Source organism: Acomys russatus, chromosome 25 (genome assembly GCF_903995435.1).
Source record: "Acomys russatus chromosome 25, mAcoRus1.1, whole genome shotgun sequence".
Taxonomy (NCBI): Eukaryota; Metazoa; Chordata; class Mammalia; order Rodentia; family Muridae; genus Acomys; species Acomys russatus.
In genome coordinates, this window is record NC_067161.1 from 13,919,884 (window position 1) to 13,938,681 (window position 18,798).

General features: G+C 38.9%; 1 protein-coding gene across 4 annotated transcripts in view; it reads right to left on the reverse strand.

Moving 5' to 3' along the window:
- Cpeb4 (cytoplasmic polyadenylation element binding protein 4) overlaps positions 1–18,798 on the reverse strand; it is a 62,105-nt gene that overhangs the window by 27,424 nt on the left and 15,883 nt on the right. For all 4 annotated transcript variants that reach the window (XM_051167383.1, XM_051167381.1, XM_051167384.1 and 1 more), the window contains exon 2: positions 14,576–14,657. In XM_051167383.1, coding sequence (XP_051023340.1) covers positions 14,576–14,657 — 82 coding nt within the window. The remainder of the gene's footprint in view (positions 1–14,575; positions 14,658–18,798) is intronic.

Genomic DNA, 18,798 nt, shown 5'->3' on the forward strand with positions numbered 1-18,798 from the left:
TCCTCTTAAAGGACACCATTGCCAGAAATGTGATGTGTCTCCAGAGGCAGCTATGGCATTTGGAGCCAGAGCCTCACATGTATCGTACAAGAAGCCAGAGGCTATATTTGTAGACACGATTCAACCTAGCCAAATATAGGCAACCGATACAGTGTGACTCTGGGGAGCAACACTACCAAATTCTACAGCTAGAGAAGGTCTGTGTACAGCTTGACAGTTCCATGCTGGGCATGGGTTAGTTGGCAAGAACTACTATTAGCATAAGGATGGACTTAAGAGTCAGTAAGAAGAGTATTCTAAAAACAGTATGCACTATCGCCTTCATTTAGGACTAAGTGAGCTCATCAGGAAGATACAAAGGCAATACTCTACGTTATTAGTAATAAATACACAGGCTACTTTCATAATTAGAACTTATTTGCCCAAAGAGAAACCTAGATATTATTGCTATAGATGATGCATCAGGAAGTAATACAATAAAAGCATCTTCTTCAAACACAGACTTAGATACTCCGAAAGAAAAAGAAAGGAGTTTTCAGTGACCCTGGCCGTGCTTCAACCATAGACAGAATTCTGCCTAAAAATAGGCAAGCTTGGATGCAGGCAGAGTCAACAGCCAAACTCTGCCACGACAGGGTAAGCAAATCCTCAATAGTTCCTGCCTTACAAATATGTCGGTCAGATATACTGGGCCAGAAGGCTGAAGATGATGCTCCAACGTTATACAGTTTTGGGTGACTGTTCAGGCAGCAAACTGTTTCTCATTTTTTTCAACTTGGAAGCGGCTAACCTGCACTTCCAGTTTACTCAGGTGATTAGTTTTATTCCTTCTCAAGACTCTGATGGGGTTGAAGACCAAATAGTTTAGTTTCACAATTAAGCTTAGTTGTTTAGAGGTTAAGATATTTTTAGGTCTAGATAGATGTTTTAAGTTAGTAGAAATGAGATATGATAGCTTTTGATTTATATTCAGAATTTTAGACTCATCAAGATAGGAAAATGTTTTCTTCAAGGTTGTTAAATACAAATAGCCAAAACACTATGAATGTAACATTAATATAATTCCTGATTGTTTCATGGTTCTTCTTGCTGTATGTAGTTTATTTTATATATGAGTAATGTTATAAATGTATATATAAAAAATTAAAATATTATTTAAAAACTTCAAAATTAAAAAAATCTAACCTCCATACATATACACAATATGCATATATATTTGCATATGGATGCTTACTTACATTGTAGTTGTTGTTTAAGAAAAATCCTGAGACTGACAATTTTATTTAGTTCACATCTAAGTCAAAGCTATACTGTCACAAATACTTATTAAAAGTAACACATAGCCTTTACATAGTTTTTTTTAGTCTATAAATTTTAAAAAATTTTTATTTTATTAATTTATTCTTATTACATCTCAATGGTTATTCCATCCCTTCTATCCTCCCATTCCTCCCTCCCTCCCATTTTCCCCTTACTCCCCTCCCCTATGACTGTGACTGAAGGGGACCTCCTCCCCCTGTGTATGCTCATAGGGTATCAAGTCTCTTCTTGGTAGCCTGCTAGCTTTCCTCTAAGTGCCACCAGGTCTCCCCATCCAGGGGACGTGGTCAAATATGAGGCAGCAGAGTACGTGTAAAGTCATAACCCACTCTCCACTCAACTGTGGAGAATGTCCTGTCCATTGGCTAGATCTGGGTAGGGGTTTGATGTTTACAGTCTGTATTGTCCTTGGCTGGAGCCATAGTTTGAGCAGGACCCCTGGGCCCAAATCTGCCTATCATAATGTTCTTCTTGTAGGTTTCTAGGACCCTCTGGATCCTTCTACTTTGCTATTCTCCCATGCTTCTCTCATCTAGAGTCCCAGTAGGATGTCCTCCCCTCTGTCCCACTTTCCTGATAAGTGAAGATTTTCATGGGACATGCCCCTTGGGCTAGTATGCAGATATAAGTGAGTATATACCATTTGACTCTTTCTGCTTCTGGGTTAACTCACTCATTATGATCATTTCTAGTTCAATCCATTTGTCCACAAATTTCTGGAATTCCTTGTTTTTAATAGCTGAGTAGTATTCCATAGTGTAAATGTGCCACAGTTTCTTTATCCACTCTTCTACTGATGGACACTTAGGCTGTTTCCATGATCTGGCTATTATGAATAAGGCTGCTATGAACATGGTTGAGCAAATGTTCTTGTTGTGTGCTGGAGCATCTTCTGGATACATAGTTTTACATAGTTTTTGTTTTTAATCAACACTGGTGAGATGGTGCTATGGATACTTGGACAACATATAGCAAAGGCTAAAAGCTCATTATAAATGATAGCAACTTTGTATTCACACAAATGTGAACCAATGTCAGTATGACCTAATGCAATGTACTCACTATGCTCTGTACCTTGTGATAAAAAGAATGTTTAACAATCAAAGTCCACAACCTTATTTGGTCTCCTTATCTGTCCTGTAACCAACTGTTCATAGCATTTCTATGTAAAGTCACAAAGAGGAAAACTGGCACTGACACCAGCTGCAGATTCTTGCTCTTCTCTAAAGACCCATTTAAAACCCATTATATACACACAGAGTTAAGGTAGATGTGGCCATCAGTGAAAGCCAGAAAAAAATCCTGACACACGTGCTCTTTCCTTTCTGTCTACAAGCCTTACTCGATCCACCAGGCATTTGTGGACTGGCGCCTCTCTGAGTCCTCATGTCTCACCACTCAGGTTCTACCTCCATCCCTTCTACCCTCTCTTGCCCTACTCTGGGCAGTTCCCTACTAACGCTCTGGTTCACTCTGTATGGTAGCATCTCTCATACTAGGTTACTGATTGTGTTAGTTTCATTTCCTATTGCTGTGATTAAATATCCCAGACAGGAACTTAGGGAAGAAAGGTTTTATTTTCCTCATAATTATTGGTTACAATCCACCATTGTGGGGCAATCAAGGCAACAGGAACTTGAAGTACATACATCCACAGTCAAGAACAGCCAGAGAACAAAAGCATGCATACTTCCTACTAGCTCTCTCCTATTCCCTCAGTCCAGAGCCCAGCCCATTAAAATGGTATCACCCCCATTCAGATATGGGTCTCCCCACTTCAATTAACCAAGTTACAATCCCTCACAGGCCAAACTGGATGCTTTCTCACTGGGCCTGCCTCCCTTCACAGGTGATTCTGGTTGTGTCAACCTGTCAGTTAAATTTAACCACCACACTCCTTTCAAAGCTATGTCTTCCTTTATGGCAGCAAACTCTTTGAAAACAGACTTTTGGGGTATTGAATTCCAGAACCTGGGCACAGAAAAGTACTCAGTAATCAGCTGCTGGATGAATGAAAGAAATAAAGCAAGCAAGTGGTGATGTCTCTGCCTTGGCAGATACAGGAAGAAGGATGAAGTCACAGTCTTGTACTGTAATTTACTTCATATTGCTGACTATTGGGGACACAAAGGTCCTTATTTCCATTTATAGGCATTGAGAGCTAGTCCTAAAATAACTTCTGGAGAGTGATAAGACCCCTCAGCCCTTAGTGTGTAGTAGTAGTTAAGCAATTAACCGCAATTCCTTTCCCCTTTCCAACAATAGCCAAAGATAAGCCAACTTTTTCTACCTGCAGGAGAAAGGAAGTGGGACACTTTCATCTGGCTAGTAAGTACTAGACTGGAATTCTGGAGATAAAAGGAATCTTTTGGCTTCAGGGAACTGGAAGCTTGGTAGCATCTTTAGTTACAAACAGGGATGTAATTCTTTTCTGAGAAAAAGGAAACAAAACTCAAACCCATGGCTTTGATTGTAACTAGCACAGCTGCAGAAGGACTTTAGGAAGGGGAAACTTCAAGACCCACCTTATGTTCTGAGTGCTAATGGAAACAAGGGCACCTTCTTTTTGTACCAAAACCTCAAATTCAAATTTTAAATTCTGATAGGGCAGTGGAAAACACTGTAAAAGCCAACAGAATGCATTTCTACAAAATGAAAGACTACTCGACTGTAATTCAAGGCAGCTGTAAAGTTGCAAGGTCTAAAAGCAACTTAAGCGTTCTAGGCAGAAGGGAATGTCTGCAGAGAAGCTACAAGCAGCTGACCTAATTAAGGAATTCAAAAGATTTCCGACTGCCAGGAAAGCTAACAACAAACCAGCAAGCAGGAAGGCTATTTTTATCCTTGCCAGAAGCCTTTTTGATTCTGGATGCTGTAGTGGGAGCAACAGGATAACTTGCCTTAAGAGGATGTTATGGTACCAGTGATTAATGGCAAAAGTTAAAAAACAAAAACAAAACAAAAACAAAAATAATGCAGGCATTTTTTTTTTCCATAGCTGGTTAAAAAGGAGGGGAAGAGATAATCTAATGGGAAGAGAAGTAGAAAAACAGACCAATAAGTGGGTGGGAAGGGAAATGAGTGGGTCTGAGTCACCTGGGCAACAGGCTGTGTAAGCCCAGGACAGGCTGAGGCATCAGCATCAGGGGGTAGGATACCTGCCTCCACTCTGTGACAGGGAGTCAGACAGTGTGAAGACCACACGTTCCATAGAAGATTATCATGAATCATGACAAAATACAAATTTTAAATTGAATTCTTGAGCTGAAACTAAGAAATACTAATGGCTGCCCCTGGAAGCATGCAAAGCTGCACTGCTTACACCATGTGACTGCTTCTTTCTTTGCGGCTATACAACAAATGCCTGTGCCACTGAATCTGGGCACCAGGCTGTTTCCTACATTGACCCTCTCTCCCTTACTGGGAAGCTGAGTTACTTTACAGAAGTTACTTTACCTTTCTGGGCTTTACCTGTTTCAATTATAAACTAGAGATTACAAAATTCATAGAAAAAGTTTTTGTAAGGATTTAGGTTGAAGACAATTCTCCAAAGCACAGAAAATGAAAAAGAAACAGTGTCAGTAGTGCCCTCCACTTGGATGAGTGCATTAGCACTGCTGTTCACAGGCAGTGTCCAGGTTACTTCAAAGCAGAAACACAGTGACAGGGACCTCAGAGAGTACAAACATGTGTAATATTTGGGAGCTAGTATAGAGGCAGGAGCCAAATGTAGGATACATGCAAAATAGCCACATGGCTATTGTCTCGTCATACTAGGCTGTCCCCATTCTCCTAGTCCAGTCTCAAATGACAAATAGAGAAATGAAGCTCCAAAACGCTATTTGCTTGAGATGACAATATAAGGTAAGTGACCTACACATTTCCCTTCTCCTTACCTCTTCCTCTATTTATTCGTCCTTTATAGTATTATGTTCTTTTGGGTACTAGGGAACATCCTAACAGCAGAAGCATAAAGCAGAGCAATTTGAGACATTCTCCAGAACTATCTCATAATCTTTAATAAACACTAAGACCTATTACAAGGATAATATTTCATAGTGGCTTCACTACATGATAACAAGACTCCTAGCTCCACCTAACCCAGAAAATACAAACAAAACAACTAAAACCTTAGTAAGTAACAGAGAGAACTCAACAACATTTTCCAATGTATTTTACCTGCATTGCACCAGCATTCACATACTTGTAGAAAACAATCCTGCATATGCAAGTGTGCTGGTTTGAATGAGAATGTCTACCATAGGCTCAGACATTTGAATGCGTGGTCTCCAGTTGACAGAACTGTTTAAGGTGCAGTCTTGTTAGACGAGCTGTGTCCCTGAGACTGGGCCTTAAGAGTTTTAATAGCCTTGTACCATTCCCAATGTGATTTCTGTCTCTTGTTTGTGCTTTAAGATGTAAGCTCTTTGCTGTTCCTGTTACCATCATGGGCTTTAATCCTCTAGAAGCAAAAGCCCAGATTAACCCTTTCTTCTAGAACAGTTTTGAACTGACCCAATGCTGTCACCTTTTATGTTGTAGTGACCTCTACCATAAAATTATTTTTGTTGCTACTTCATAACTATAATTTGCTACTAAGCAGTGTCTTAGTTTCTAAGACCATGAGAAATATGTGTTTTTTGAGAAAACTGTATTAGCCTATAATAAACTTCCAGAAATATTAAGCAATAATAAAAAACACATTTGGCACTGTGTTCAGACCTGGCTCTCTGATTACCAGTGGTACAGCCTTGTGTTGATAGCTTTCCTCTAGACCTTAATGTCTTCATTTATAAAAGAAAGAATGGAACTTAACAATCTTTAAACTACCATCAGTAGTTCTGCATATTAATTAGAAGATTTGACAGTGTTTATATTGAGTAGCTCTCAGAAAGAACACATTTAGAAACTAGTCAGGGTTAAACCAGTTACGTGAAGGTTTTGCCTCTAGAGCAGCAGTTCTCAACCCATGGGTCACGACCTCTTTGGGGGGGGGTCACATATCAGATGTTTACATTTTAATTCATACTAGTAGAAAAAGTACAGTTATTAAGTAGCAACAAAATAATTTTATGGCTGGAGTCACCATAACATGAGGAAGTACATTAAAGAGTCGCAGCATTAAGAAAGGTGATAACCACTGGGCTAAAAAGCTTCTGATCCCTGGAGTGAGACCAGCTGACGTAAGTATGTCTATTTACTCAGTCAGGCCAGATACTTACTTTCAGAATTTTTATAGTCAGTAGACATTGTTAAGATTTGTTTCACATTATTTATAACTTCTATTAGTCATGATTATTTTTCAGAACAAAGATTTGCACTATATTGCTAGTTTGTCAGGCACTAAAAAAGGAGTCTTCTAGTTGGTTGACTCCTGTTTTCTGATATATGGCACTGGTGTGCAACCCTGGGACTCCAGAGAGATTTCAGAACTACCTTCCCTTCAGATTCCAACTGGGCTACTTTCCAGGTAACTCAGAATAAAACAAAGCCCAGCTTTTAGAGTTGGGTGCCCTAGTGTGGGGCTGAATCTAGAACCAGTCAATTAAAATAAGGAAGCTTAAGAGGCAGCATTGCCATCCATATGTATTTTTCAGAGTAGCAACCAGTTTAAAGCTATTTAAGCTTATTCAAACTGTACTGCTGAACAGAAACAATTCACTAGTTTTTGTTGTTTGTTTTCCTTCTAAGTTTTGGTACTGAGTACATGGGTACCATGAAATAAAAAAGAAACATAAATCAGTTATAAACAGTTGATACTGAATTAATTATGCACAATAGTCAGGTAAAGAGCCCAAGCAGATCAGGAACATTTTTAAAAATTTCATGCATGTGTATGAGTACAGAATGTGTGCATGTCAGTGTAGTGTGTATGCAAGTGGTGCTTACACAGAGGCAGAGGAGGACATCAGGTGTCCTGTTCTATCATTCTCCTGCCTAATTTCTTTGAACAGGCCTCTGGCTGAAACTGGAGCTAAGCTTAAGGCCAACGAGACCCAGCAATCCCTGTGTCCACACCCAGCAATGGAGGGTTAACAGGTGGGCATGTGATCACTTCTGGACTTTTACAGGGGTTCAGATCTGAACTCAGGTCCTTATGCTTGCATGATAAGGGCTCTTACCCACTGAGCCATTTCTCCCTTCCCAGGAAGCAATTTTTTTCCACTCTGGACTGTTCTTTCCTTGCTGTGGCTAAGTTAACTGCAAAGGGGATCTTGGATGTTTTTATGACAGGTATGAACCAGGAAACCTGGTTCCCTTTGCCCTATTTTTCCAATTACATAGGCCAGGACTATATACCACGATCAAGGAAGGTCCAAGGATCATTAGAGACAACAAAGTACTTACTAAATAGGCACTTGCATATAGGACTGTTTTAGTAGCTGTCATGAAATGCACTAGCAATAAAACCTCTACATAAAAGTTTCATAGAAACTTTTCAGAAGGAAAAAATAGAAAACTAGGTGATATCATCAAAAGATGCATAACACATATGAATATGGACAGGAAGTGGTAGTAGCACGGACTGTATAATTCTGAGCCCCTTTCTCTTTCACACAGCAGGGATCTCTAATATTTATCACTGACAAAATGCTAACAATATCTGAAATATCACTCAGCTTTCACTTGTAAATGGAGACTATTACTATCTTTGTCCATCCATCTGGTACAATTCATGCTTATTTAAACTACATCCAATACTTAAGGTGGCAGTGTTAAACTGTCAAGTAAATTATTTACCAGTGTGTTATCTTACTGGTGCTTGTTATCTCAAAATGTTTACCAAATTTGGTTTATACCTTTATCAATCCCCCCCTCCACTGCCCCACTGTATGTCAAACAAAATTAGGTCACAGCAGCCATAGGATATGAGAGTCTTAGTGAGGCTGAAAAGAATAATGTTACAAGGTAACGTTTTACAAATGCTTAGGATCATTAACCTTCTAATAACATAGAAGGTTTAATATTACTCACCGATTCCTGGCCCTCTGTACCCTCACCTGCCACCCAGGTAAAATCAGAGTTGTGGCAATGTTCTAAGGTGACTATGACCACTCAGTTTTCACAGACTCAAATAGGATTCTTTGTGCTCAATGTTCAAGAAGAAAATAGCGGACTGTTTAAGCAACTATGACCTCACGTCATGGATGACATAAGATAAATTCCTGCTTTGTGACAATTACTTATGTGATTTTTAGAATAAAAATACGCATCAAATATTCTATCACAGATGTAGGGGGCAGAGGAGAGATTGTGTACAATCTATATACACAAGCAAGCCACTGTGGATCTCAGGGTGACAGGATGTGTGTGTGTTCTATGCAACTATGGTTCAGTTCAGAAGCACAGTTCTACCAACAAATGGATGTTCAACATCACATTTCTTCTCTCCTAGGCAATTCCCCAGTCTTTCCTCCCCTACTTTTTTATTTTTATTTTTTAAGATAGCAACAACAGCAGCAATATCCAAATCTGAACAGTGTACCAGCATGTTCACAGTCTATCTCTGCTGACATGGGCTTGAGGTATGCAATAAATCCTGATCAAAGTAACCCTGAAAACTAGCAGCTGCTCAGAGTTCAGTAGGCCCTGCCCTAGCAGTGACCCTAGAAACCCACCCAGCTCCTCCTGCTCACAGTGAGTGCTGCTGCCTCCACACAGCTGAGGTCCTGTCCTTAGGCACCACCAGCCCAAGAGAAGGCTATTCAGGATGTTCCACGTCCCCAGCTAAGAAAGGGAGAGCGAAGGAGAAGAAACACCCTTCATTTCAAAGTAGCCACACACAAAGTTAATTGTAGTCCAGTTGAAATTATACTCTTTGCTATGTCTCTTACTCCATTACTCAGGAGACTTTTAGAAGTACAGCAATTTTCTACTTTGGAAACCTCAACCACTCCCCTGCTCAGCTGCTTTGAGTTACTTGTTATCATCCATTGAGGATAAGAAGAAACCAGTGCTCTCAGGAAAGCTGGGTCCCATAAGCAGGGAGGCTGCTTGGCTGAGTCTGAATTCTAAATACATGTAATAGTTACGATTCCTTCAACTTTCCAGAAGACACTTGATAACACACATAGTAATTTAATTGAGAAGGGAAATCTAGCTGTGTTTTGCACTGTTCTCTTTGGTTCTTCTTCATGGCAGTTTGTATCTACATGAAATCAAGTCTAAGGCCTCGGCATATCAGTATATAGCATCTGTTCTCTAAAATAAAGAACTAAGTGATTACAATTTGGAACATAAGAATATTAAGAGAATTGTATATAAGAAAGGTTTGCCAGTCATTATTTCATCTCTCACAAAAAGTAGCACTAAATTCATTTTTCCCAATGACAGATAAAGAATTTACATAATTATCCTAACCACTACTTTTCAATAAAGACAAAAAACCAACTCATATGAAATTAATGAAACAAGTGTTATGCACTGAACTGCAGCTATATTTCATGATTTTCTTCTAAAGAGATTATCATAAATTCTTTTGCTCAGCAACAAAGAAAAGAGGCACAAATGGAGTCACCACTTGCCCATGCATTTAAGCTGTTGTTTAAGGAAAAAGTGTACAGTGATGAAAACAGTAGGGGAAAGCCCCTGAGAGAGAAAAACCAGATGTGGTGGTGCACGTCTTTAATTCCAGCACTCTGGGAGGCAGAGGCAGGCAGATCACTGTGAGTTTGAGGCCAGCCTGGTCTACAAGGTGAGTCTAGGACAGCCAAGGATACACAGAGAAACCCTGTCTCAAAAAACAAAAACAAAAACAGAGAGAGAGAGAGAGAGAGAGAGAGAGAGAGAGAGAGAGAGAGAAATATCAAAGGTGTTTAATGTGGAAGTCACAACACCTTTGGCAATCAGAATTAAATGCAGAACATCCTTGTGTTAAGCCCACAGTTCTTAAAATAAATCCTTATGAAATGAATGTATGAAGCGAGTGAGGCAAAGACATGCTTCACAGTATACTATGAGCCCATCACATACATATCTCATGGGCTCCTTAGGCATGGAAGGATGCATATCAACAGGCTCTACAAACAGTCATTAGTGCTTACATGCAGACTTAGCATTTGACATGCCTGACACACACACACAGGAATTATTGCTGATAAGTTGAGTCCCATTCTTCCCAAAAACTGAAAGCAAGATTTATTCTAAAACAATACAACAGACTTCAATTTCACTATGTTCAAATAAAAAATATGAGATTGACTCATAATTTAATTAATAACTGAACAACTACAGTATTTCAAAGACTTGTGGACTGTGTTTGTTCTTGAAGTAATCTTGCTGTTTAGTTTGCTTTCTAGTAAAATGAAGCAAATTGGATATTAAATTGCTTTTATATGTCAGATTTGAAATCTTCAACCACTATCATGAAACGGGACTGTCTTACACATTTTAAGTACTAATTTTGTGTCTTTACCCAATGCATCTGACTCCATTCCATAAACTACTTCCTAATTCACTCTCACTTCCCTTTATTCCTTGCAGATGCTGAGGGGGGAAAAGCTCTATAATTGTCAAAGGTCTTTCCTACCATATATATATAAGAGACCATATTTCATGACTACTTCATGTGTCCAACCTCTGCTTCAGCCTGGGTACAGGTTGAAAACAGCTGTACCCAGGTTTGCCTTCAATTTGCTACTCCATTTCTAAATAAGTACCAATGTTACAGGCAAGAAAAAAAGTAAATATCAGTATTCCACAAACAATCACCTGAAACATCTAAATAGGAGAGGATTGCTCATTCCTGACAATCTTATAGGATTGTAGGTATGCTCAAGGTGCCACGTGTGGAGATCAAAATTCATAGACTCAGGCTCTTGGCATATGAGTCAGGGTGTGGAGCAAAGAAAACAAAATCATTCTCTGGGGACAAGCTTCTGTGTATTGTCACTGGCACTAGTTACGGAGAAGGCAATGCAGTTTCCAGGATAAAAATAACATAAGGACTTGCTAACTGGCCTCAGCAATGACACAAAGGTAAAGCACCAGGAGGACCCTTTTCCTCCCAGACAGCTGAGCCCCTGCCATGAGCAAATGACAGCAATTTAAAGGCTCTTTAAAAACACTACTTAAAGATTATTTAAAAACCACAAAAACTCTTGATACTCATGATCAAATGAAGGCAACGTCCTCCTTTTGAACAACTGTTAAAAGTTTTGAAGAAACCAGTTTGGAACCAACAACACGTTCATAAGAAGATTTAAAAATTATTTTTGAAGCCCTTAGACACATCAACTATCTGTTGATATAAAATGTAAATATAAAAATTAAACCCCTGTATCAAGGAAGTATTTTCTCAAATGGAATATGAAAATTCTCCTTTATAACTTTCTTTTTCTCATTTAAACTAATATATGCTGCAACAAGGACTCACGTTGTAGTTCCTGCATTCATTTGAGGCATTATGATTTAAACACTGACATATCTGTAGGAATTACAGATAAAAGATAAAATAATAAGGCCACTCATGTTTTATGAAACTATTTTAATACAAAATTAGCCTAATGCAAAATTTGTCTTTGTATGATTAAGTCTCTAGTGCTATGCTCAAGTTAAAATCTGTACTTTTCTAAGGTGTCTGAGGTTCTCACAGAGTGAACGGTGATTCTCTGCTGTGTTTCTGAGAAAGGAGCATGAGGAGGAGGATTTATTGTGTAGACAGATGTGTTGGGGGATTCAGTGCTTGATTTGGAGGACAGCGATTGTTTCTAGGCATTCAAAGATGATGATGGCCTTAAAACAGAACCTTAGGAGGGAATCGCTATTAGTCCACAGTGGCAGCATCAAACGCTCTACCTCAGACAAGAGTTTGTGGGAGACGAAGTGTTGCTCTGGACAGAACTGCATTTTGCTAGTGAAGACTACACTAACTCAATGTTTAGGACTTTCTAGAGCCACGCAAAATTATAAACTGGTGTTTTAGGGCCATGACTTCATCTATAGATCCTTCCTTGCTTTTTTGAAGAAAAAAAAAGTGAGGCTTATTTAATCCTGAAAATTGAACTGAACTTGGCTTCCTCACGTGGTGAGCACAATGAAAGACTCAGCAGATTCCAGTAAAGTCTACACCAGCTCTTGAGTGCCTTCTAGAGCCAGGCAACATGTTGACTGTGAAAGACACATGCTGTCATTTAAACTTTGCAACATCAGCACAGTTGTGAGGACATTTTAAATCCAGAGCTGTTCTTTCTGTTCTGCTATGCTGCCTCTATAAATCATACTCCACAAACTCTGTATGCTCCCAGATTAGAACATCTATGTATATTTTCCTGTCACTTAACTTTTGATTTCCCATACAGAAGTAACTATTAGTGAGGATAAATTTTATATAGAATACAAAGTAAAAGTGAAGCTTATACAACACAATTTATCAAACTAAACCAAAACAAAACAAAAAACAACTTAACCTTAGATATCCTGGCTAAAACTGACAAACCAAAGAAACCCTTTAATTCATTCTACAATGAGTGCAAACCTCTTTATATTTAAGCACTACTTTAAAGGCTTGCTTCCTAGCTATGTCACATAGCACACTGTGTCTACTGCTGTTCTACCTACTTTCCCCAGCACCTACTATAAGAGATGTCCTCAAAAAACTGCTCTAAGAATCTAGTAAACAATTGAAAAATAAATGCCCTTTACAAACGTTCCCTGTACTTAACTTTTGCAATAATTATACACACATAAGCAGGTTACAAAAGGTAGTACAGAGAAACTCTCATGTACCCTTTATTCCATGCCCCCAAATTGGCAATCTCTTATAGAGTACAAACCCAGAGAATGGACATATATTTCTCTTTGAGCTACTTTGAAAAAAATATAATTTTCTGGTGCTAAAAATAGCCTTAGATTCTCATTTATATGACAAAAGGGAAAGTGGGAAAGGCTGAATTGCAGTCATACTAAAGAACAGCAAACTCTGAGAGATTGTTTTGTTCACATATCGAACTTGATCTGGAATCCCACAAGGCATTCAGTAAGGACATTCAAAATATTCCTGCACTACAAAATATCCTTCTTTCCAGGGGACCTCATGAGATGGATGGATATACACATTATTTCTTGTATCTGCAGGACACACAAACATTTCTCTTGGAGGCTTTGGAAGCAGTCGGAGAGGGAAGTGTGTGTGTGTGTGTGTGTGTGTGTGTGTGTGTGTGTGTGTGTGTGTTGGGAGGATGGGGTGTATGTGGGGGGATACAACCATATTTTGAGAAAAAAATTAAAATCCCCAAATAGCTGAAGAAAAAAAAAGTTATCCTTAAAGGTTTTTACTGTAACTGTATCAGTGATAGGACATGCTAACTTCTGGGAGAATGGGCTAGGTCAGTTTGCACTGCATCCGCCTCAGTGCCAAGTTCTATGTCCAGCACAAGGTGGCCTCATAAATACTGAATAAATGAATGAACAACTGTATTAAAACTTAGTTGGATTGATCTAATATACCAAATATTCTGAATTTCTTTAAAACGAAGAAACCTGCTTCCTAGTAAACTGAGATTCTTATAAGAAAAAAGGTTTCCTTTTGTGTAGTAGTTTTCATAAGGAGTGATAAGAACACTTCCTCTTACAGTTATCAAGTTGGCTTCATGGTAGCATGATCTGAGACATTGAAAGAGAACACGACAAATCCATATTCCATGTATGGGATGGAGTCCATGCATCTGTATTTAACTTTTAAGGCTCTAAGTGATTGTGAGTCTCTTAGCAAGGAAAAGAAAGAGGCCTGGTGAGACTGAGTGCCCTGGTAAAGACCGTAACACAGCCAGCCACTAACAGACTTGAAGCCAGAATCCAAGCAGGAATAGTATTTTTTCAAAATTATCATATATAGAAAAAATAACTATAAAACATTTAAATCAGAAATTACAGGCCATTTTTTAACTTGTGAAACTAGGTCAGAAGTTGCCAACCTATGAGTTCTCCTTGGTGTTTAGTTACCATCACATTTTAGTATCTCTAGGGTTCCGAGGAGGTTTTTGTGTGAGACATGACACTGATGTGTATGGTCTGTAAGGTAGCTGCCCACTCTGAGCAATGAAGACTCGGGCAGTACTCTTAGTTGGTATCATGATGGGTTACTGCAGATGCTCATCAGATAAATGTGACTTTTTAACAAAAACAAGTTTATGTGTAGAAAGGATACAATTCACTAGACACAATGACTTCATAATAATGATATTGCTCATCAGAATAAGTAGCTACTATACTTTTAAATATTTACTAAGTTAGGATAGTTCCATTCTTCATTTACCTTTAATGGAATCGTTCTCAGCTCTCATTATGTCAATAAGTGAGCTCTCCAACGAGTGCATGTCAAACGTCCTGGGGCGATCCTGTGAACACAAACAGCCACAGCCCACTTTTAAAATAGCATCTGAAGGGTTGGAGTTGACACATCAGCAGAGCACTAGCATGTGTAAGACTCAGTTCCAAGGAGCCCCCTCCCCACAGCATTGACCTACACAACAGGAAAGCGCGCATACTCTAGCACTTTCAAAACATCAAGACCCACAAAAGTTCACAGAGCTCATTAGGGAGTGACTGCATTTCTGACAAGAATTCAACAAAAGCATCACTTTTATTAATAAAGCATGAACCAAAAAAAACAAGCCTCACCTTAACAACAGTAATAAATGTAAAAGAAAGCTAATCTTCTCCATTTAGGAGTAGATTAGATTAATAGGGTAAACCTTTTCACACTGTCCTAATAGTTTTCTATCAAGCTGTCAGATCCCTGAAGCACAATGGGCAGCCAACTGAATCAGTAAGTCTCAGATTCAGCCAGTTTCTAGGTAATTCCCTTCATCTGAGGAATGCAAGCCTGTTCCAGCTTAATCAAATGAGTGAGTAAGAAATAAGGGAAGTTACAACTGCTCAACTGCTCTAGCATTCCTCAGATGAAGGGAATTATCTAGCAACTACTATAGTTGAAGCTTAGCTTGAGAAGCTAAGGTTCACGGAAAGATTTTAAACTCAGAGAGAAAGAGATGATACAGACATCTGAGCCCAAAGACCAGTGTCTGAGTCTTATGAGGGCTTCCACAGGAGCCGCACCAGCAGGCCTCTGTGCTCTTCTTTGCAGTTACATCACTTTTCACTTAGTTTCTGTTGTTGTTTTGCTATTGGTAGTAAACTCAGGCCTTAATGAATGCTAAGGACCCACACAGCTCCTAGTTACTTTTTAATTTAGAGTTTCAGTTTGCTAAAAACAAAACCCAAACCAACCAAACACAATTTCCTAATCCAGCTCCTTAGACTGCTCTGCCTCACTCTTAATTTTATTTTTACTTGCTGGGATCTCACTCTTTTTACTTTGATACCTAACTTCTAGGCTAACAGGTCATAACCCCTGAAATAGGGACTCTCCTCCTTATCCTGCCCACCATCTAGATGCTCAGCAGTGTCCACTGAACACATGGCTCTCTGATACTCTGAAGCCTAGGGAGGCCAGGTGCAGTCACATCTGGATCTAATGCAATATTAGAAGACAGGGTGCTGCAGGTTTACCTCTGGGAGTGGTGGTGGAGAGTTTAGGATGAGAATGGGGATAAGAGTTGGGGAGGGGTGCTTTAACATCTGATTCTGCTCTAGAGGAGCCACTCACTACAGAATTTATTTTTTCCACCTTTTCCTCCTGACTTTTCACTCTCCGGCTTCCTTTTCTTAATTAGGTCCCACAGAAGTAGGACATGCAGCCAGAATTAGACTTTCTAAGGTACAGAGTGTGTAAAAGGGAAGGCTGCTCTATTTTTAAGGTTTCAAGTACATAAGGCAAAGTTTGGAAGTCAGCACCAAGCCACACTAGCTCAATCCATAGCAGCTGGACTTTTCTTCTTTCTAGCAGACTATGACCTATGCCTGTACCTGGATCACCTTCCAAAGCCACAGTCAGTATGAAACATTCACCTCTTATATCCTGATCATGTCCCAAGGACAGGATCTGTTTCACATCAAATGCTTCCAGCATGACATGTACATCAGATGTCCCGGTATAGCCCAGACCTCAAATGGGTGATGGTGCAGACAAGTCAATCCTACCACTTTGCCCTACAGGATTGCCCACAAGGGCCTGAGATGGAAGTAGCTCGGTGGTGATGTCTTTGTTGAAGTATCATTTTCTTTATGTCCATGCTGCGCACTGGATTAAGGAGCACTGCCCACCCTTCTGTATCACCATGTGTTAAGCAAATCTACTGGATGGAGGTGCTCAAAATGACTGCTAAAACAACATGTGGGTGAATGCCTTTGAATGATTTTTAAGCATGTGAAATATTTCTTCTCTACTTCCTTGTCTTAAGGTTTGTTTATATATTCTCCATTCCCCATTACAGCTGTTCATTTTCATTTGCCAAAATAAATAATAGGGATGGGAGAACAGCTTACGCAATCATTCTTTTTCATGGAACTAAAGCCCCAGTGGCCTTGTCAATTTCCAGAATTTGCATTTTGCCAATCACAAATGCAGAGAAGCACTGATGCAAAATAACAGTGGTTTAGCGTGGCTTCTTTATAACAGCTATTTCTAGTAACTTATGAAAGCTTCTGTGTGTTAGGGGGACACCAATAAACAACTTAGTAAACTTACTCAAAACTTCACTAAGTAAAAACAGTTGCCAACTCCATGGCTACCTGTGCTGACTTTAACTGAAAAAGTATATCAAACTAGAATCTTAAATGAAAAATGTAAGTTTCAGTAATTTTTGGATTAAAATCTACCTCAATCCTTTTATACCCATGCTATTTTTTCTTTTACTTCATTGTGATTTAATTATGGGCTCACAAGTAAATGCAACGTGCAAATTCTGACCAATTGGTACTGACCTTTAGGTGCAGTATGTTGAGACAGATTTCCAGGTTCTATATGGTTTTAGAAGGAAAGAGAGCCTCAAGAGATCACTGATAATGAAGTACAAAGTCTAATGCTCAACCATCATCTTTTCAATTCCACTGAAATAGATATTCTTGCCCACAATCCAAAACATACTAACAATCAGACTTCCTATAAACCACATTTATATAACATTTGTCTCCACAATGCTCTGGTAATTCATGGGGTCAAAAGTCACATATTTTGTCAAGTCAATTGGGATTCAAAGTTTATCATTCTTAATTTTCTCTTTTGGTGATCTTTTCTATTTTTTTTTTTTTTTTTTATCTTTTCTATTTTTTAACATTTAACATTTTAACAATCTGGTCTTGTGCCAATAGGGAACAGGTGGAGATACAATAGTGAGGCCAGCACACAGGAACAATGTCAGGTTTCCTAATCAAAGACCAAAGAGTTGAATTCAGCAAGGAGGCCTTGATTTCCTTTTTTTCCTTTCTTTTTTTTTTCCATATTTGCCTCTTGTAACTACTAAATGGACCACATATAATTGCTGATTTGTTTCTCAGATCTATTTCCCAGAAAGTAATTGTAAAATACAAGATTTGTCAAGTGACAATACTTCTTCAGTATCCTTGAGCCAATCACCAAAACATGAACATCCACCTAAGTCAGGGCACTGCTGTCCTCTAGACTGCTGTCCTTGTCCAGAAGAGGAAGGAATTTCATTAGATGTCTACTGTCTCTTTCCTACCACAAAATGCTTCTCATTTGTGTGTATTTGCAGCGCTGGCAAGAGAATGCAGGGCTGTCAAGGTGTTAGGCAAGTGTTCTGGTAAGGAGCTATATCCATAGCCAATTTTCTTCTTTTGGTTTGCCAATATCCTAACTATCTGGGTTCTTCGGGGGTATACATTTTATCATTTTGACAACTATGTCAAAAGCCAAAGATGTGGATTTAAATCACTACTCAAAGTTCACTTTCAATCTACAAGATAGAGGTCCCTGAGAGTAAGATATTGAACTTTTTGATTTTGTAGTGCTAGAGATGGAACCTGAGGCCTCTGTGTGTTAAAAGTAAGTTTTACCACAGAACTATAGCCCTGGCCCTCTTTAAAAAAAGTTAAACAGCCCATTATGGAAATAAAAAGCAAAATAACAAGCTTTAAAAAATTTACCTATATAATTTGTTGGGGAGAAGATTAAATATCTTGCAAAAATTAAACAACATCCTCTTGCCACAACCAACAAACATTTGTTTCACACTATCTTTGCCAGCCTCCCTTGGGAGGAGAAAAGTTGATCTTCTCTGTACTGAGCACCAAATAAACAGCCACAATCAGTCAGTGTACTGTATCAGCACTGCCTCGATTAAAAGCTTCAGACTTTCTAAGTTAGAATCTGATATTCCCATCTAATAATAAAAACTAATACTAAGGAAAACTTATATAATTTACTGCACAGGGTAGTTCCTGTTGAGTTCAGCAGCACAGCTATAATTTAAGCCTCATTCCAAAGCCAGTGACACTGCCTTAGACAAGGTAATCATCACAGGACCACTATAACTTATTTGAACAAAGTGGGGGAGGAAATGTTTAAAGGACTCTGAAGGCATAAGAATATGGCAAATGTCTGGAAAACAGTAAGCA